This window comes from Fusarium solani (genome assembly GCF_023522795.1).
Source record: "Fusarium solani strain SB1 chromosome Unknown bctg00000002, whole genome shotgun sequence".
In the NCBI taxonomy this organism is placed as follows: domain Eukaryota; kingdom Fungi; phylum Ascomycota; class Sordariomycetes; order Hypocreales; family Nectriaceae; genus Fusarium; species Fusarium solani.
The window spans coordinates 3808760-3829203 of NW_027072155.1; the positions used below are offsets into that span (position 1 = coordinate 3808760).

General features: G+C 53.7%; 4 protein-coding genes across 4 annotated transcripts; 3 read left to right on the top strand and 1 right to left on the bottom strand.

Moving 5' to 3' along the window:
• Positions 1-276: 276 nt before the first annotated feature.
• Positions 277-1890, bottom strand: MRS44_005134 (uncharacterized protein; the record flags this gene model as incomplete). The annotated part of the gene is made up of 1 exon (XM_046270668.1): positions 277-1890. The coding sequence occupies one exon, from the start codon at positions 1888-1890 to the stop codon at positions 277-279; it is 1614 nt and encodes a 537-aa protein (XP_046135703.1).
• A 1756-nt stretch (positions 1891-3646) lies between these two features.
• On the top strand, positions 3647-4818 carry MRS44_005135 (uncharacterized protein; the record flags this gene model as incomplete). The annotated part of the gene is made up of 4 exons (XM_046283187.2): positions 3647-3953; positions 4052-4112; positions 4178-4591; positions 4647-4818. The coding sequence occupies 4 exons, from the start codon at positions 3647-3649 to the stop codon at positions 4816-4818; spliced, it is 954 nt and encodes a 317-aa protein (XP_046135702.1).
• Positions 4819-11840: 7022 nt separating this feature from the next.
• MRS44_005136 (uncharacterized protein) lies at positions 11841-15278 on the top strand (the record flags this gene model as incomplete). Its single annotated transcript, XM_046270640.1, has 1 exon — positions 11841-15278. The coding sequence occupies one exon, from the start codon at positions 11841-11843 to the stop codon at positions 15276-15278; it is 3438 nt and encodes a 1145-aa protein (XP_046135701.1).
• A 969-nt stretch (positions 15279-16247) lies between these two features.
• MRS44_005137 (uncharacterized protein) lies at positions 16248-19751 on the top strand (the record flags this gene model as incomplete). The annotated part of the gene is made up of 9 exons (XM_065622458.1): positions 16248-16455; positions 16508-16590; positions 16698-18020; positions 18071-18097; positions 18154-18372; positions 18421-18525; positions 18566-18727; positions 19079-19132; positions 19182-19751. 9 exons carry the CDS (start codon positions 16248-16250, stop codon positions 19749-19751), a joined length of 2751 nt encoding a protein of 916 aa, XP_065478530.1.
• Between the last annotated feature and the right edge of the window lie 693 nt (positions 19752-20444).

The following is a 20444-nucleotide window of genomic DNA, read 5'->3' on the forward strand; positions in this document are numbered from 1 at the left end:
CGACCTTTTTAGTCGAGCAAGTGTAAGCGATGGCCTCTGGGATCGGCCTTGTAGGTAGATGGTGGAATTGCTTTTGGTGCGGGTTGCTGGGTGAGGGGATATAGACCTTTTCTTGCAGATATTGACGAGCAACAGGAAATAAACATTGAAAAATGATTGGTAAATATGATGAGATTGATCTATTTTCTCTATTTTTGCGCCATTATTACTATCTTGGTTTTCTGCTATTACTCAAATAGTTCCTCCACTCTCCTGCATCACATATGCAGTTCGCTCCTAAGCAACAGAGTACGATACCCGCGCAAGAACCTCCCTCAACGAATCAAGGCCATCTTGAGGTTTCGTCGCTGCTCTCCAGGCAATGTAGCCATCAGGTCGCAAGAGTACAGCTCCAGTGTCGTCAACACCAAACGCCTCGCTGAAATCTCCCTGGTTCGTCTCATCCACCTCATCGCCAACCTTGACAAAGCTGCACTCGATACCCTTGGCAGCAGTCCTCCATGCTTCATCCTTGGAGACGAGGACCCAGCCCTGACCAAACAGATCCAGGCTCGAGATGGTTTCTCCTCCTCTCTGCATCGAGATGTGTGGTGCCCGGGTTCCAGGCTGTCCTTGCCACTCATCGGGTCTTTTGGCGGGTGGCAAGGTCTCGTCTGCTCCACTGATGGAGTTAGAATGATAGATCTGTCCGAATTCCATGGCAACGTCATCTAGGATCTGCACGCCCTCTGACTTCCACTCCCGATCGACCAGGAACCGCTGGTAGTCATCCCGTGCAAAGATCTGATCGTGACGCACCAGAGCCACAGGACGGCGCTCTGCATCATACGTGTCCAGAAGTTCCGGGCTAGAGTGTCCCTTAAGAACGGCGGCGAGCTTCCAGGCGAGGTTGTGGGCATCCGAGATACCGGTGTTGGCGCCGTAACCTCCTCGGTTAGGTGGGAGGGCATGTGCGGCATCACCGGCGAGAAAGATGCGCCCAGAGGAGAACTTTTCGGCGACGAGACCGCAGAGATCCCACTCGCCTGTTGTGATGAGCTCGATGTCGCTGTCGGGGATATCCTTTCCGATGGCCTTGCGGATAGAGTCCTTCTGTGTAGCCTCGTCCATGGTGTCGTCTGAAGATCCTTCTGTTGGGTTCCACATAAGAGCCCATCGCCTTTCGCCATAGGTTGTCATAAAGCCCTTGAATCCATCCTCTCGGCCTTCGATCTGAAACTGAGAGTAGCCACGATCGAGATAATGGTCAATGGGGGCGCAGCGGAAGAGGATGCTGCGGAGAGTCTGCAAGAAGCCAACTCCATCGCGCTTAATGCCGAGTTGTTCGCGGACGGGACTCCGTGCACCGTCGCAGGCCACGAGATACTTTGCCTCGATTTGCTTTTCTGTGCCGTCGCTGCTGACTGCGGTTACAGCCACACCGTGGTCATTCTGAGACCAGCTGGTGACCTTCCAGCCCAGCCTCAAATCAGCGCCACTCTCAATAGCGCACTCCCGCAGCACAGGTTCAATCTTGTCCTGGGCGCTCGCAATTCCAGAAACCGGTGAGTAATCTTCCTGACTCTTGGGCTTCGCACCGTCCTTGGGGCCTGCGGGCTTGGGCGTCCAGTGCTTCTCATCCTGCCACTTGCCCGTCAAGCTCTCGACAACGATCCGACGAGGAGGACCGCCCTTCCACTGTGCCTTTGGTAGACGAGACTCTACGTCAAAGGAGCGCAGGATCTCGAGGGTTCGGGCTGTGTAGCCTATGGCTCGTGGGTGGGCGCTGCTGCCCTTGTGGCGCTCCAGGAGGATGACGGGGACTTGCTGTTTGGAGAGAAAGAGGGCGGTTGAGAGGCCGACTAGACTGCCACCGACGACGATGACTGAAGTCTTGTCTGTGTTGCTCATGTTGATTCTTTGGGGGATTGTTTGGGTGATGAGGGGTTTGAGATTGTGTAAGTGGGTGGGCATTGGTAGTGATGTGTTGTTGTTTAAAGTCTAGTAAAAATCAGGAGATAGGGTCATCTTTATTCTTGAATACTCAACGAGAATCAAGTCCTTCAAATTCCCGAATCCGTCATCTACGATCTCAACCTACCGACCCAAATATGTTTCTACCGACCGATGCGAATCTATACCCCGAACTCGGTCCCGGCAGATCAGCCAGAAAAGTGGGGCCGTCGCACTCTTCGGGACCGAAGGTCAGGACTTCGTCCGGGTTGGCTCAGCCCTATGGCCGGGTCTTACGGAGGTCCGAACCCGGGTCAGCGCGGGTATATATGGGGTTCTCCTGCAGTTGGCCGACGTTTGAGAACCCCGAGTAGGTGTATGGAATTTTCCGACGCTCTTCGTTTCACATCTCATGATGTTGCCGAGACTTGTCGCGTCCTTACCCACCCAGGAGAGAATACCACCCTCCAAAACCCAGCTGGCCGGAAGAGTGTGCCACAATCAGCCATCAGCTTGTTTACCCTTGAGGATACTGATCCTCAGTGTTTGACGTGGATTCTCCGTTTCATCTGACACTATCGAGCCTAATACACAGTTATGCTATAGATCCCTGACTACATCAACTCGTCCCCATGCCTTGGCATCTACCCTAAACGACGGCGAAATTCCGTCTCAAATGTCGCATTTGCAACTCTATTTATCCGCCTCCACCCTTTGTGTTTGAATGGGCCAATCGCAAATTTTTATTTAATCAAAAGTGGAAAGACATCAGTGTTGCAATCGCCGCCTCTCGACTGCATGGTTGTAGATCTTTGACTCGGGCCGATCTCCGCGACCCCAACATCTGGGATTCAATATTTGAGATTCATCTCATCTGTTGGTGATTCCCCATCTTTGACGATGTCGATATATATTCTACCATCATCGTGTCTTTCGTTTCTTTTTCTTCTGTAAGCACTTTAAGTTATCAACTGTTAGTTACTCAACCAAGCCACTCCACTCTCGTCATCACGAACCACCTCTCCACGAACCCCTTACCTCCCAAGCCCTCAGCCTCTCTTGGCGACAAGCTTAAAACCCATCTCACCAAAATAATCTTATCAATCAGATCGTATGAGCCCTGACTATACCGAAAACCATCACCCACAGCCTCAAAACCCCCACGGCCCCCCGCGGACACCGCCCCCGACAAACGGAGGCGGCGGAGCAACTGAACCCCTCCGGCTCCGCTCCGGAGCACCTCTCTCATCCGTTCCCTCGGGCCCACCGAGACGTCATGAACCCTGACTCTGCCTTTACGGGTTCCGTTTCCGTCCCCTCGTGGTCTGACCCCCCTGGCTAAACGAGCTTTTCGGTTCGCTGCTTCTTTCATGGTGTAGCGTGATTTGACGTGTTTTGCCCCGACGGGCATTGATGGATCCCGAGATCTTGGAAATATCTGACACCTTTTATTGTTTTTCTTTTGGGTATTTTAGATTTAGATCTTGACTCCTCCCCCCTTCAAGTCTCTGACTTGTCTCCCCAACGGAGCTTTCGATGCATATCGCTCGATAAACGTCTACCACGGGATAGCACGCTGCACTGCGTCACTCAGCTTGGATCCAACACCCACGATAAGACCACCCGCGCAGCAAAATCGCCCCTGTACTCAACCTCATCTCCCGCTGCCTAAACCACCCCAACAAACCGACCATCTCGAATCGACGAAGCAAACATGACGAGCATGACCCGACTGCCCAACGGGCTCATCACTTTTGGCCCCTTGGCCAACTGCACCCTCGATCTCTGTCCTCTCGAGGCCAGTCTTTTGCGATATCGGCCCAGCATCCCCGCCAACGCCGTCTTTATCGCCATCTTTGGTCTGTCAGGGCTTGTCCACGCCTTCCAGGGCTACAAGTTCAAGACCTGGGGCTTCATGTCGAGCATGCTGGCTGGATGCATTCTCGAGATCATTGGTTACGTCGGGCGTCTCATCATCTACAACAACCCTTTCGACTTTAATGGGTTCCTGATGCAGATCAGTATGTGCATCCACCACCAAGAGATATTCGGAAGAGCCGGCATCTCGCAAGAGACGTGTTGTTGAGAAAAAAGAATGATGTACTGACTTACTCGATAGTTTGCATCACTGTAGCACCCGTTTTCTTTTCCGCCGCCATTTATGTTCTCCTGTCACAAGTGTAAGTTCGCTCGGCCAAGCCAGGATCCCATGTCATGTAACCAGCCTCTAACATCGACCCGCCAGCATCAACTTCGTTGATCCATCTGTCTCGCGGTTCCCAGCCGCTTACTTCTACTGGGTCTTCATCCCCTCCGATGTCATCTCCCTCGTCCTGCAAGCGGTGGGCGGTGCCCTGTCTTCCACCGGTGCAGACAGAGCTGCCGTCAAGGTCGGCGAGCACATCTCCCTCGCCGGCCTCATCTTCCAGGTCGTCACTCTCATCTGCTTCTGCACTCTCTTCGCCGACTATGTCGCTAGAGCTGCTCGCTCACCCTCCAAGTACCGACTCAACAAGTCCATGAGGACTTTCCTCATCTTCCTCTTCCTCTCCACCGTCTTCATCCTCATCCGATGCGCCTACCGTATTGCTGAGTTGGGCCAGGGTTACTTCAGTGCCCTCTTCCGAGACGAGGGCCTCTTCATCGGCCTCGAAGGTTGGTAAGTGTCACTCCGAATTTCTCAAAGCCTACGTGCTTTGCTAACACTTGTTTAGCATGATGTGCATTGCTGTTCTCCTTCTGAACGCTGGCCACCCTGGATACGCCTTTGACCACGGGGAAGCAGCCGTCCATGAGAAGGACCCCCCTTTCGAGTCCCTGGCAAACGAGACCAACGAGGATATATCCATGACAAGCCTCGACGCTGCCCAAAGGAACCAAAGCTGAAGGAACATTGGTTGTTAGACGACTCCGGCCACGGTCGAGGTCAATGGTGAAAAGTACCACTCCGTACAGACTGTTTGATTTGAAAGATAGCGTTGGAATATTGGTTTCCTAGAATCCTAGACGTCGCTTATCAGCACGTCGTTGGATCCTGGCAAAAGGCGTTGTGGCGTTCTTTGTCAATGTCCGATATACAAACGGGCACATATACTCGCACTCGCAAGCATCCGCTGGTAGATTGGTACATAGATCTCATTATTCTCACCAATACCATGTCCTACCCCACGTCTCCAAGTCTCGAAGAGTCTGTGCCAGGGTCATACACACTACTGCTACGCTTGTGCAGCATCGTGAGATCCAATGCGTCGGGCGTTCGCTAGTGCATCTTTCACCGTCAAGACTGAGATTGAGGCACTGTCAAGATCTGATGTTGGCTCCCCGTCAGTGAGCTGACCGCCAGTCGGGTGTGAGGACCCTGGACCGCCTCGTTGATTTATTCCGGCCGTCTCATCCCAGGCTTCTGTGGATGTTCCATCTCCCGCCAAGGGCACAATCAGGCCACCTGGACCCTGGCGATGGCTCGGGCTTGGGTTAAATGAACAGTGGCTGCATTCAGTCCAGTTTTCTCCGCAATGGCGCTGATTCTGGAAGCCAGGGCTCCATTGCCATCAGCTGCTTCTTCAGCGGATGGGGCGAGGTCTCAAATGATGAAGTGCGGCGTCTGCATTCGCCCTGCAGAAGCCATCTGCAAGGACGATTCGTAACCTGGGTTACCGAGAATAAACAAAAGAAACCAACGGTTGCTGTGAAGATGACGAAGAGCAAGGGAACGATAGCACGCATCCTTTGCCACTGGGCCATGAAGATCATACTTGTGTCGCCATCTTGTGTATGATCGACATACGTATTCTCAAGATAGCTGGCAGTCGATCACGGCTGTACCCGTTGGGGTTGTGGGACTGGAGCTGTCAAGGACATGCCGGCTCTGTCCCCAAACTCAGTTCGAGCGTTTGTAAGTTTTTTGTCGTCGATCAATGAGAAGAGCTCCTTTTCCGAGGCCCTCATCGCTGGTAACTCGTGCCCATGAAGGGAGAGCCGAGGGAGGGCCAATGGCGCCGCTTTCATGATATGACAGTCGCATCACGCAACAACCCCATATCGCAGCGAAAGACCGAGGATGCAACTTTGCCGACCCCGCGTCGCGTCGCGTCGTCGAATGCTTGTTTACTTTGAATTGAATGTTTGCTTCGTCATCCAACCCCGCGCAGGTGGACTGTGGTGGACTGTAGTGAGATTAAACGGAGCGGGTGGCTTTCGACAGCCAAAGTCAAACATCGACGGGCTGAGGAAACAAGTTCAAGCCAGGCTAGCGTGGACCGAACAAGTCTTCAACCAGCTGAGCCGGGATCAACTCACCACCACAGAATGAACTGCTGGCATGGGCGAGATAGTTCCCGCCGAGTCGGCATCGTGGTCCAAGAAGGGAGCTGTATCACGAGGGCAAATGAGATGGAAGCTCATGATTTCTCGGCGGAGATTGTTTGCTCCCGCCTTGTTAGTGCGTGCAGGGGAGGGGGGGGTGAGAGCCAGGGAGCTGGGTCTTGATTGAGACCAGCTGGTCGCAAATGAAGATGCTGACGATGGCGCAGACAACTTGGACAATACCTCGCATCGCGAACCGATGCAAGAAACCTCGTAACGAGCAGAATTGCATACCAACTCGTGGGAAATCGAAGGCGTAATGTGTAATTGCCAGGCTCGGCCGAATGGTTTCAGTAGCACACTGTCTGCGGTGTGGCGGAGAAAACGTCCCAGAGACACCATTTCAGCCAGGAGATATGAGCTGGGAAATGGGCCTCACCAGCTGACTGCGATTCCTGATCAAATGATGAACTATGCTGTTTGATGAGGCTCGAATATCTTGGCCAGAGTCGAGTACCGGGATTCCGGATGAAATGGAGGAATGGAGCGGACGTCACATTTAGAAAGCCTCGAGAGTTCCGGGGCCATTCCATGACCACCACGCTGGGTTTGTGCCAGAAGCTAGACAGCCTACCGTCACCACCGTAGCCAGGACCGCACGGGGAAATATTGTGCGATCAACTGGGGGGTCATCGAAATTGAACCATAAGCTGTCCCCAGAAGACATGTAAGAAGCATGGCAGAATGGTGGCAGCCGGCAGGGCTCGACTCTCGACAGGGCTTCTTGGACATGCCCAGCAGTCCAAGGCTGCATTTTGGCAGGGCGAGGGCCGAGTGTCATGTCGGTTCATAGCGAGGCGAGCCGTTAGGTGGTCCCGGCGAGTTGGGAGAGATACCGGGGTGGGAAGCTCTACGCTATTCGCAGGCATGATCAGCGAACGACGAGACTGGACGAGCTGAGGGGGAGTCGACGACCGGTCGATTGGGATGGGATGGGATGGATCGCTAAGCCGAGCGAAGTGGCCCCGAACCGTTTTTGTGGGAAGGATGAAAAGCCCTGGAACGGACACCGTTTGTCATTGGGAACCGTCAAGAGAGGAATTCTTCTCGCGAACCACTTGAAGGTTAGCGTTCAATAGCCGACAACGCCACGACGGTTCTCTTTTCGCTGAACTTGACTGAACTGAACTGGTGCCACGGACAAGGGGAATTAATTAATCATCAATAACAGACAGCCACATGAACAGATCGGCAGCACATCGAGATGAAAAGTGAGGGAGGGATGACGCTGGTGGTTGTGATGACGGATGCTGAGGTCAAGATTTTCCGCGACACATGAGCACCTGTTCTGTTGAACGAGGTTAAAGGCAGATCCGATTTCCGCGATGTCACCTTTTGCACGCACAAGCAGGCACGACCATGCGCGCGCGGATGCAGGCACCAGAGGAAGGAACCTGAACCAACGAACACACGTCTCCTTCCCCTGTCCAAAAGCATCTAAAATAGCGGGGCAGAAGATGGCTAGGGCCATATGGTGAATAGTATCAGGGGAACTACCTCCACCGTTGCCGTTTGGACAGCTCCCAGGAGGCGTCTCTAGTAATCGGGGTTGGCGAATGCCTGTGCCTGGCCGTGTCAAGGCGGCCCCAGAGAAGCGCCCCCGAAGGCTCGGTCATCATTCCAGGCTCTTCTTCAGCAAAAGAAACTGAACCTCCTGTTGCGACACTCCGAGGCCGCGCGGCGGAATCGGAGCGTTTGGAGTCAAGAAAGCGGCTGAGGCTTTCCAAGGGCGATTCACATGCTGCGGGGAGCTTGGCAATGACATCCGTTGATCCCTGAATGCCATCATCGTGTCTCGAACATGGCACTATGGCGGCGGCAAAAACAGTTAGCTAGAGTGTCTTGGACGGCAGTTTTGCGAGCCGCCCCCCCGAAGACGATGCACCGCGGCTTCGTGCTGAGTGAGATCGAAGCTCGGGAATTGTTTGAGCTCACGAGTGGAGTAGGCCATCTTAAAAAGTGCAATGATCGACCGGTCTAGGAAGGATGGAAGGGTCAGGCTGGCTAGGTTTCTGGGATGGCGGTTTGAGATCAAGTAGGAAAAGAAAAAACCATTTGACGAAACTCCAAGACGAGGCACAACTTAGGGGAAGGGGGTTGTGCATTGCATCTGTGCCGTCGCCTCTAAACAAAGATCCCAGACGAGCTGAAGCTGAAGCGACACGACCACCAAGATTCAGACACTAGTTGGCGAGATAAAAGAAAGGTGAGCAGAGGGGGGAAACAGGTGAAGCCAATCCCAAGCTCTTACTCGTCCAAGAACCTCACGCAAGCAAGGACCAGTGAGGTAGTAGCATGTATGTAAGTTGCAGGAGGCCAATGCAACTGCATATCGCCCGAGTTGCAGCACGGGAAGACGCTTGATCCTAGAACCCAATCCAGGGGGGCCAGTGGCGAGTGTGGAGAGTGTCACCAGGTTTGGTGTGCGACACAGAGAATAGTAAGGAGAGGAACTGGTTGGTCTGAGAAACGGGATGCGAAAATTGATCTTCCAACGACTGAATTGAGGCTCGAAAGGGGTGCTCCAAGGAACCTGTCTGGTGGATGCAAGTTGTGAGATGTTGGATCCTGAGATGCGTAATGTGACGCTGCGATTTAGCGCTCTGAACTCCAACGCCTCACCCGGGATGACAGGGCTAGATGGGATTGAGCAATCAAAGTTGCTGCAAAGTTTTGTGATGATATACGCCCTGCCATGTTACTGAAGTTCTCTTTGCATCAGCTGAGTAGTATTGACCCCTTGAAGTTTGGAATCCTTTACACAGAGCTCGGACGTTGCAAATTGGCAGACAGAGCGTTCTCCTTACAGAAGGTCAAATTGACTTCAGGAGATGGATAACGGCTGTCAATCGATCCAATCCTCGTTGGTCAACTTCAGCGAGCTCTCGTTCTGCTTTGGTGCTTAGAGTTTGCGTCCGTCACAATTCCCACCTCGCAGCGAGGCCCAATGGAACCCTAGGCGTTGCACCCGCCGACGCACTAGGGGACGGATGGCATGGGACGGAAATGTGACCGGAAGCCGTTCCTTGCAGTAGCCTCCAACGGCTGCACTTGTGGTCTCAGTCTGGAAGCCGCCCACTTAGAAACCCAAGCAAGCCTCACGCCGCCCCTATTCACAGCGGGAAGCTCAGAGAGATAGCAAGGACCTGTGGCTCTATTCCCTCCCGCAGCCGCGTTGCTCTCTCTTTTCGCGAAGCACTGCAGGAGCAGTGATAGGGCGGTAGCATCTCCCCCAAGACACCATGGCTTCATGTCAGTGTCAGACCTTATCCCCAGTCCATGTCGCTCGCACTCCAGCCAACAACCCATGGCCTTTTCTCCCATGCCGCAACCTGAAATCCGAGACTTGGTCCCTTGAGCCGTACAGATCCCACGGAGGTGGCGGGCGGGTATGTAAGATGGGAGAGACCTGGCGTTTGCAGGATGCATGTTGCCCGCCGGATGGGTGCGACCAAACGTGGGCAGAGTCGCGGTGGGAGAGTGAATGCCCGTGTGTGTCTCGAAGGCATCGAGACCTTTGGATCCCCTCGGGTGAGACGCGCATGGTTCGTGTCGCGCTTGGTATGTTGGACATAGGTAGCATCCTGTGTTTCGTGGGCAGACCGTGGTGGTGAGGAGCGTCAATGCTGCCAATGCGTAGGTCGTGGACGTGTGAGGCTCATTTGTTTTCCATTGGTATGCCGCCGGCCCCTGAAGTCAACATGACGCGATGCTTCTGAATGATGTACCATCCCTTTCAGATCTTATCAAACCCAACAAGTTGGAAAAATTCCAGAGGCTGTCGTCAACAACGTGGGTGAAAGCTGATGCTCACCACCGTTTGACCAGCCATTTCCAGAGTGGAGGGTTTCAGCGCATGTCCACTGGAAGCCTGGGCCAAGTCCGCTGAGGGAGACGCCCAAAATCCACCGACCGCGCCCGCGGGCAGCCCGCCGAAGCGCCTGTTGGGAATGGGCTGTGAGCGGTGGGCATTCACCCCTGACAGCTCTTTCCATGGATGGTGCTTGTTAAGCACACACCCTGTCGCATGCCCCGGAGGTACGTACCGTGCACTGTTCATCCCGTCCCAATTTCTTCCAGGTTGTTCTTGCAGTCCTCAAAATCCTTGTCCACCATGAGCCATCGTTCCATTCAGCGCTACATTACCACTGGAATTCAGCGGTTCGAAGTTGATCGTAGCAAGGAAATACATCAGAGTTAAAAAGTAATCCCTCGTGTCTTACATGTCCCCTCAAATCGTCCGGGCCCTTGAATGGCATCACCGGAACAAAAGGAGTACGTACTCATCCCAAACCATCCCCTATTCCAGTTCAGGACTAGCCTCCAACGTCTCTGCCTGTCCCTGCTCACACCCCACTCCACCCCGGAGCGCCCTGTATCCCCTGGAGTCATCTCCCGTCAAGGAAAACTCTGGGTTGGTTCAGCACAAATCATCCAGCGGCTTGCCTTCGTTTGTTCTTTGTTCGTCCATTCGTTTGTTCATTCCCCCTTCATCCCCAACTTCTCCTCTCGTCAAGGTCAACTCCAGCCTGTCGGGATCACGAGTCTTCTTCTCATTCGGAAGATCCCCTCCTGACCCCAAGGTACCCCCAGATTGATGAGATCGAATCAAGCTGCCGGCCAGACAGTCACCATTTGAGAGTCTCTTTTCCTGTCATTTATCTCTAGACTGCCTCGACTTTCGCTCACCGTCCTTCTCCCTTGAGATCCGCAAACCGGAACCATCCCAAGCCAAACAGGGCCCATCCGACTCACAACAACCGACCAGCGGCAAACTCGGGCGCCTTGCTTTGTTCATTCTCCTGTACCGAATCTGAGACAAACCTCCTTTATCCGCCAGACTTGCCTCCATCGTTTCCCCTTCTGGTCTCAACGTCTGACCCATCTTCGTCCGTCAACGCCCGCCGGCTACTTCTTCTTACATTTTCACTGCTGCCGCCCGCCCTCGGCTCGCAGCAAACTTGAGATCGTGCGACCTGTATTTACAACCCTGTTGAGCGACGACGGCCTCGACACGATTTCCCTCGCCGGACCTCACCACCCTCGAGCGAGTACAAGTGACCCCTCGCGTGCCCTGCATTACGGCCGTGCTTCCCTTCGCTCTTTACAACCACGCTCGGGTTTGATCACGATCTAAGCTTCTGTGCACTAGTCCTTTGACTGGTTCCATCTCATCGGGAGACAAACAAATACAGGTACGAGAAATATCTTCATGTTCTACAGCTGGGTGCACACACTGTGGGCGGCATCGGTCTCGTTGCAGTCAATTTCACGGGCGCTCCCAAGGCATCTCTAAGCCGAGGAGCTGGCATTCGGAGGATCCTCAATCAAAATCGGACGAGTCTCAATCCGCTCAACGTGCTCGGGCTGACTGGCATAGTGCTCGACGCAGAATTGGTATTGTTGCCAACTTCGATCGACCTCATCGATACCCGATCCTTGTGATGAATTAATCGAAGCACCGAAGCGTTTTCTCTTATCTGCCCTCGACTTCACACAACATCACACATAGTGTTTCTGGGACCAACCCCGTTTCTACGAATATGAACCGATTCCGAGGCCGAAAGAAGGGCAAGGATGAGCTCGACGCACCTCGGCCGTCAGTCGAGTCCGAGTCGTCAAGCCCATTCAAGATGTTTGGCAAGAAAAAGGCACCAGAGGAAGAACCGAAAAAGGAGATCGACCTTGCCTCAGCTCTTCCATCGACCGATGAATTCCGAACTAGTCTGCTCATGACCAACCTTTCAGCACGCTTCTCCATGTTGCGTGAGCAGGATGATCCCAACACCAAGGTTGGTAAGGCTAGCGACGACAGCGTCCTCTTCCCTAAGAGACAGTCGAGAATGATGGACTTTGGTTTCAGTGCTGGGTTGGGAGATATTGCCGAGGTTGAATCTATCCGGGCCCCCTTTGCTCGGTCATCTTTTCAGTCATCAGACGATGCTGCCTCAACATCAGGGAGCATCATGGGCCGCTCAAAGCCCACAGAGGGAAACAACCTTTTTGGAGGTCGCCAGAAGATTTACAAGATTGCTGCAGGAGGCAGTGGAGCCATGAGTGGTCGAGCTCTTTACGACGACGACGTCGCTCAGTCAGCGTTCCAAAAGTGGCGGCAGGCTGAAAAGGAGAGACGACAATCCCTTGAGGACCTGGACCAGAATGACTCGGTGGAATCAGAAACCGCTCGACCAGAGTCTCCTGCACAGCAGGATTACAACAGGAAGCGAGAGACCAACTCGACAACTTCCTCTGGCCCTCGAAACTCAACAGCCGCAACCTCGGTCAACTCCTCACAGCCTGCTTCTGTAAAGGACTGGCAATCCTTCGCTGGCACATCACGTACTGTCAGCCCAACTCCCCCGATGGAACGAAGTGTGACCCGGACACGCCGACTGTACGAGCAGAGCCTGAACCAAGATGTCCAAGATCAGCAGTCATCCGCTCTCTCGAGACTGGATACTCTCTCAAGGCGAACCCTGGGCAACCGAACACCAGACCTCACACCCACTCTCCCTTCTCCAGCCAGTGCTACGTTTGGAGACCGATTCGTGAACCGATCGATTCTCGCCAAGGCTAGTGCCCCGAACTTGAGATCTTTCAGCCCCCCGACATCATCTCAGCTGGGCCCTGTTGACTCTGCCAACAAATACCCTAGCGTCGAGGAGAAGGCTTTTGGCGCCACTCCGCCTCTTAGCCCTCCTATTAGTGAGACGGGAGAAGCTCAGCCACTTGATCGAAGCAAGCTCCTCAACGGCAGGTCAAGCGGTCAATATGATGAGAACAGATATGCCCAGCGCCAGGTGCAAATGCAGCAGGGTCGTGACACTCCTACCAACCGTTTCCGCACCGAGTCAAACGCCTCGCAACCTACCGTCTCCCGATCATCTTCTACCAACCGAACTTTCGAGAAGCACGACTCTTCTCTGCTCAAGACGGAACCGACTGTTCAGGAGGAAACCCAACCTTCGACTTTCTTTGACGATGATGACGATGATCAACCCCTACCAAGCGAGGTTCCCCCTCCCCAGAACCCACCACCTCCCCCACCTCAAGTACATGTTGAGAGGCCTGCCGACCATGAGCACCCAGCTTTCAGAAAATCTGCACTCCCAACCCCTCTGTCTCTTTCTGACAGACCCGAAAGCATAGCTTCTCGCGCCAAAGATGAGTCCCCTGAGGACTCACCCACCCTGGGACCCGCCTCTGGGGGCTTGAGCGGCATGGTGCGTCAACATCTGCGAAACGACAGTACTGCATCGTCTATTTATGGCAGCCTGCCAAACGACGCTGATCTGGCGTCACGATTCCCACCTGAGCGCCCCGATGCGCACGCTTACGAGCCCATGACGGTTAACGCAAATGCTTGGGAAACCATTGAGAGGGATCTGGCTATGTCGATCGATGGCAGCGTCACTAGCCCTACGCGATCCTCAGGCTTGGTGGAAGCTCAGATATTGTCTGCACCTAGCTCTGCTCGAAACTCCAAGTTGGAGAATGACCAAGGAGACGAGCCGGACGAGTTTGCTCGACATCTTGCTGATGGCGCAAGACGTGTTCGGGAGAGACTGACCTCGTATGTTGAAGCTGACAGCAGCAAGTTGGTGCCGGCCGCTCCACCTGTTTCTGAGCTTCCCCCTCCACCTCGTCCCAATGCTCTGGGGATTCTGAAGTCCAAGTCAAGCCGTGGCTCTCTAGTTGACCGTGGCCGAATGGATCGAGAGACCCAGAGCCAGTCAAAGGCAAAGAAGCTGCTTGGCCTCCGTGGTTCCTCTCCAGCCCCTGCGTCCGCCTCTCCCCGACGCAGCTCGTTCGAATTCAGCGATGAAGCTCAGCGATCCCCTGAAGATAGAGATGACAGAGATGGTCAACAAGGACCCGAGGAGAAGGAGAACATGCATGCCGGTCTCAAGGCATTCCGACAGGCTCGACGTGAGCTTCAGAGGATGAAGGAGCTTGAGGTCCAACAGCGTTACCAGGCCCCGCAAAAGGCCCCTCCAAGCCGAGATCGAGCTCAGACGGCTGGCTCACGACCGCCATCACAGGAACGCAGGCCTCCCCCAGTCACGTACAACCGTGTGCCAAGTGAGGAGGTGAGAAATGGGGGCAACTCTCGCTCTGCATCCCGAGCGCCCTCCGAGCGCGACCGCAGCGGCTCTGAGGCTAGTAGCGGAGGTCGTTCCGGTAGTCGACCACCACGCTTGAGAAACGGCTCGATCCCACGTGATGATCACCACAACCCTCTGGCCTCACCCATGGGTCCCAACGGTATGCCTCGACAGGGTCCGATGCTGAGATCGCAGATGATGCCGGGTCAGGATATGCGACGCTCCCCACACATGCCACCTCAGTCATTCGCTGCTGGCAATGCTTCCCCTGGGAGATTCAACCGCCCAGACAACAACTTGCACATTCAGCCCGGCCACGGATATGATGCTGGGCAACCATCCCCGATCACGCCTCTGAGCGGAGCCCCGTCCCCCTATGGTCCTCCTGGCGCTGGTCCTCGAGGGCCCTACGGCGGACCATACCCTGGCGGTGTCATGCGAAACAGAGACATGTCAGAGCCTTCGATCATGTCACCAACGTCCCAGATGGCTCCTCGGGATGCCCTTCGACCAGGCCCTGGTGGTCTCAACGGCGGCGCGGTTTCAACACCCAACCTGCATGGCAACATGACTGCACCACCCCTGCCACCGATCAACCCTCGGCGCAAGAACACTGGCACCACCTTGGGTGACGGTACAATGGGCTCTCACCACCCTCTGAGCGCTGCTGGCGGCGATGAGCACCGCGCCGGATTCCGTAGCGAAGATGACGATAGCGCCGGACTCTACCGCCAACGACTACGAAAAGCAACGAGCGAAGCGAACGGTATGAACGTACGAGCGAGATCGATGCGACAAAGCCCTCCCCACCCGATGGCCCCTCCGCCTCTGCCTCCTAGCATGAGCAGCAACGTGCTTCCAGGAGGCATGATCTGACGGCTCCAGCAGGAGCTATGTACCCGATATTTACCTTCTTTTAATCCCTTATTTGCCGACACAATGAGACTCACGACGAAGATACCTCACGGCCCTTTTCTTTTAGCCATCACTTTATTCTGCTGCCCTCAATTCACCAAAAAAAGTCTGGGACGACGGGTTCCCAAGCAACTGTATAATTCTCGGGGCGATTAATACCTCATTCCCTTTTTCTGTTTCGTTTTCTTTGTGGAAGACAATTTTTGAATCAGTTTGTTGCTAGGGCAGGTTGGAATCTAGTAACTGGCGCAGACAGACACACCCGGCCGGCGAAATGGATCGAGCAGGCCTTTGATTCGAAGTGCTGGCGTCGGGGCGAAATGTGGAGGAAAGCAACAATGTTTGGAGGAAGAATGGAAAGGAATCAAGCGCGAACGCATTTCGACGGAGCACTGAGGAGAGGTGTTTGGTTTGTACCTATGTATAGGATGGGAAACTGGCGGAGACCTTAAAGGCGCGGTGAGGATACCACCTTGTTCAATTTACAAAACTTTGAAACTGAGCGGTTGTTTATCGCTGTGTGTGAGTCCTGGATGATAATGAATGGTATCAGATCGATATAGTTGCATTTGAAGGCATGGCAAGTATTGAGGAAGCAGATGTCCTCATTGGACCGAGGAATGAGAACTATTGCTAAGCAGATAGACGGTCTGGCACACTATCTTGATTATCAACCAAGTTGATAGCGCCATGCCGGACTATCTGAGGTTGTCACGGAACTAGCGGGGTAGCACGTGACCATGGTGGGCTGCTTCAGTGAGTCGTATCCCCCGCACTTGACCTGACTTCCGCTTGCGCGCATGCTCCGGGGACGGACATTTCACGGCATCTCGTAAAACACTCACAAAACACTTCCTTTCAACTCTCCTCCATCAATCCAACTCTCCCAAGTCATAGTCTTGAGCAGGAGACCCAGTCTCACGCTCCGACATGGCTCTAGTAACTGTCGCGGCGGCCACGCTGCCCAGCATCCCCCTCGACTTTCTCGGGAACAAGGAGCGCATTCTAGAGTCGATCCGGATCGCCAAGGACAAGGGTGCCACGCTGAGGACCGGTCCTGAGCTGGAGATTCCTGGTTACTGTGCTCTCGATCATCACCTCGAAGGTAGGAGCACAAGCCCTGAAACCCATGTTGCGGGTATCTCGTTAATTGGTTGGTCGACTAACCACATTTGGTCCCCTGGGAATAGGCGACACCTTTTTGCACTCTTGGGAGGTGCTTGCCGACATTATCTCGGATGAGGTTTGCAAGGGAATGCTTATTGATCTTGGTGTAAGTCTGCAGTCCCTGACTGATTGTTCTGATGTTGGAATGAGTCGACAGTTGACGTGGCTCAACAACGAAATGATACTTAAAAGCAATTACTAATGCAAGGATAGCTTGGAGTGCGCCATCGCAATGTTCGATACAACTCTCGCGTGCTCTGCACGTATCGCAAGATCTTCTGCATCAGGCCAAAGACCGCCCTTGCCAATGACGGTTTGTATCGCGAGGCCCGTCATTTCACTGCCTGGAGCAAGCCGCGACAGGTCGAGACCTACTATCTTGATGGCCCTGCGCGAAAGGTGACTGGCCAGTCGTCAGTACCTATCGGCGACATGATCCTATCTACGCCGGATACTGCCGTGACTTGTGAGTCTTGCGAGGAGATGTTTGTTCCTCTGAACCCATCTACGTTCGCTGGTCTCAACGGTGCCGAGATCATTCTCAACTCGAGCGCCTCTCATGCTGAGCTCCGAAAACTGCGAACTCGACTTGAGCTTATCGCCAACTCTACCAGAAAGTTGGGTGGAATTTATGTCTATGCCAATGCGACAGGTGTTGATGGTGATGCTCGCATGATGCACGACGGAAGCAGCATGGTTATTCAGAACGGCGAAGTTTTTGCTCAAGGAAGTCAGTTCTCCCTCGCATCTGTCGAGGTTACTGTGGCTACTGTCGACATCGAAAAAGTCCGCAGCTTCCGCAGCAGCATCAGCCGAAATGTCCAGGCTGCTGCACAGCCCGAGTTCCCTCGAGTCGAATGTGACCTCGTCCTATCACGACCTGCTGAGGAAATCTGGTTGTCCAACCGGCCGGAGATTTCCCCCGCTATCCAACTCAAGATCCTTGACCCTATGGAGGAGATTTACATGTCCACAGCCGTTTACCTGTGGCAGTATCTGACAAGAACAAACTCTCCTGGCTTCTTCTTGCCACTTTCTGGTGGTCTTGACAGCTCGAGTGTGGCGCTGTTTGTTTATGGCATGGCTCGTCTTGTCATGGTTTCGATCAAGGCTGGCGAGAACACCACACTCGAGGCCCTGAGACGGGTCACGGGTGACAAGGAGTTTACTCCTACTACACCCCAGGAGATTGTTGGCCGCCTTCTCCACACATGTTATATGGGAACGGTCAACTCGTCTGAGGAGACCGAAGGAAGGGCCAAGAAGCTCGCAGAGGTTCTTGGTTCTTACCATTCGACTATCAAAATCGACGAGACCGTGGCTGCCAACGAGCTCATGGTTGAGAAGGCGCTCAGCTTTAAGCCCAAGTACCAGGTTGAGGGTGGTACTCGGGCTGAGAACCTGGCCAAGCAGAACATTCAGGCTCGCAGCCGTATGGTGATTGCTTATTCTCTGGCCCAGTTGTCGACCACTGCCAGAGCTCTTCCTCGAGCTGGAGCAGCTCTTCTTGTCTTGGGATCCGGAAATGTTGATGAGGTCAGTAATGTCATCTATGGGTTCAAGTCTCCGTTGCTAACTATACGTAGAACCTACGTGGATACTTTACCAAATATGTAAGTTACCCGGGCTAATCGATAAATACCTTGGAACTTGGCTGATAATTTGATAGGATGCTAGCTCGGCTGATCTTGCACCCCTTGGCAGCATCTCCAAGAACGATGCCAAGGATTTCCAGCGATGGGCTCGAGTCAACTGGGACCTCCCAATTCTCACCGATTTCATCGAGGCGACACCTACTGCTGAGCTGCTGCCGCTCTCTGCAGGTGTGCAGGACGACGAGTCGGAGCAAGAGATGGGTATGACATACGAGGAGCTGTCTGTCTTTGGAGTAGGTTACCATCACTTCCCCTGAATGTTCTGGATGCTAATAGTGTAGATCCTGAGAAAGGTTGACAAGCTTGGACCGTGGTCCGCTTACCTGCGACTTCTGAGCGACTGGAGTCACCGTCCTGGCTATGGCCCACGACAGATTGCAGAGAAGGTGTTTAGATTCTACAGATTCTACCATCAACCGCCACAAGTCGACCATCATCACGCCCAGCATCCACCTCTGCCCTTACAACCCCGATGACAACCGACATGACCTGCGACCCTTCTTGTATGTGGTTGACTGGCCATGGCAGTTTGGCAAGATCAGGGCGCACGTGGAGCAGCTGGAGGCGAAGCTGACAGAGAAGAAGGATGTAGATTAGATTTTCATGGCCAAGGCGGCATAGAAGTGTACTCGTGAAATACTCAACTTGGAGGCTAGATCAACTTGCAGAAGATACTTGGTTAACATTTTAGACATCCACGATCTGCTGTCCTATGATATTGACCTCGTGTTTATGTGCATTCGCTTGTCTATCAACAATTGGCCAGGAGTTGCTGCACGCATTTATGCTAAATGCGGGGAGTAAATCCATGATGGGCTCTTTCGAGGCTGATTGAGGGGACATGCTTCATTTGACAACAAAGAGCACCTACACAGACGAGGATCTCTGTGTACACTGTTAGGATATTCCTTGAAAACAAAGCACCTGATTGATACAAAGATGGCTTTCATACGACCCTATGAGGCACGGGACTTTGACGCCATGACGCACATTGTAAGTCTTGCCTTGGTACCTCGTCGTCGTTCAATCTCACCCGTCAAAGTGCTGCGAGACTCTACCTCCAACGCTTGACGCGTCCAAGGGGGCTCACCACTTTGCGCCTCTTCTGTGGACGCACCCGTACACGTACCACTCGCCGTCTACGTGTCTCGTCCTGGACTCTGGTGACGGCACCGTCGTGGGTTACTGCATCGCCTGCCCAGACGTGCTCGCCCTCAAGGCCGCGTGGCCATCATACCTCGCTACCGTACCTCAACCAGAGATTCACCTCGACGAAGATGACGACGTCGGGAGACACCTGGCAGAACTACTCCACGACCCAGAAGCACTGCTGACAAAGGGCTGCGAGGATCTCATCCGACAGGGCACCCGGGCGACGCTGCACATTGACCTCCTCGACGAGTGGCAGCGGCGGGGCTGGGGAGGCAAGCTGATCTCGGAGGTGGTGGTGAGGCTGACGGCGGCTTGCGACGGAGTGTACGTTGGGATCGCGGGAGAGAATGACAAGGTAGTTCCCTTCTATGAGCGCATGGGGTTTCGGATCTTTGGTGAAAAGGGCCGAGAGACCATCTTGATGGTGAGGGAATTTTCCGGGGCTGGCGAGGGACGTTGATCGGGAGAGATCGGAGCAGGGGGTTTGAGGACGTGGGTTTCGTGGTGGTGGCAAAGGACGATGCGACAACAGAGGGTAATATGAACTGGCGTTGTGATTGGAGCGTTTATATCGTGGGTCTCGACAGAGGCTCAAGAGTCAAGCTTCGAAGCTTCAGCCGAGACGGTTCAACGAAGACGGCCGAAGGGATAGTAGGTACCAAGAGTGTGCAGTAGATCGTTCGAGAGAATTCAAGTCTGTTGAGAGGTTCAGCGTAATTCTTGCAATGGTGCCCCGTAGTAAAATTTTGCTAAGAAGATTCAGCAATACAGAACCAGTGTGTCAAAGATCGAAAGGCTCCATCAGAGATTCGGCCTTATTGTGGGCTTCAACAAGTCAACATGCTTCACGCAAACAAGGAAAAAAAGAATGCAGAAAAAAAAGCCTTGGTTTCTTTCTCTAAATCGAGCCGTCCAAAGACCGCGGGTATCGATACTATACAATCAATCATCCGTTGCGATTCATTTCCCTTTCGCGTCCCATCCCAAGGCCCAGCACCAGTAAAATAAAAGAAGAAACGCCCTATTGTCCGAATCCAAAAACCATTTGAGGACAGGCGTTGATTTCATTCTTCGGCGCCGTGCATACAATACAAGAAGAAGCCGCGTGCTGAGGGTGACGGTTGCTTTGACCCAAAGAAGTGTGAGAGCAACT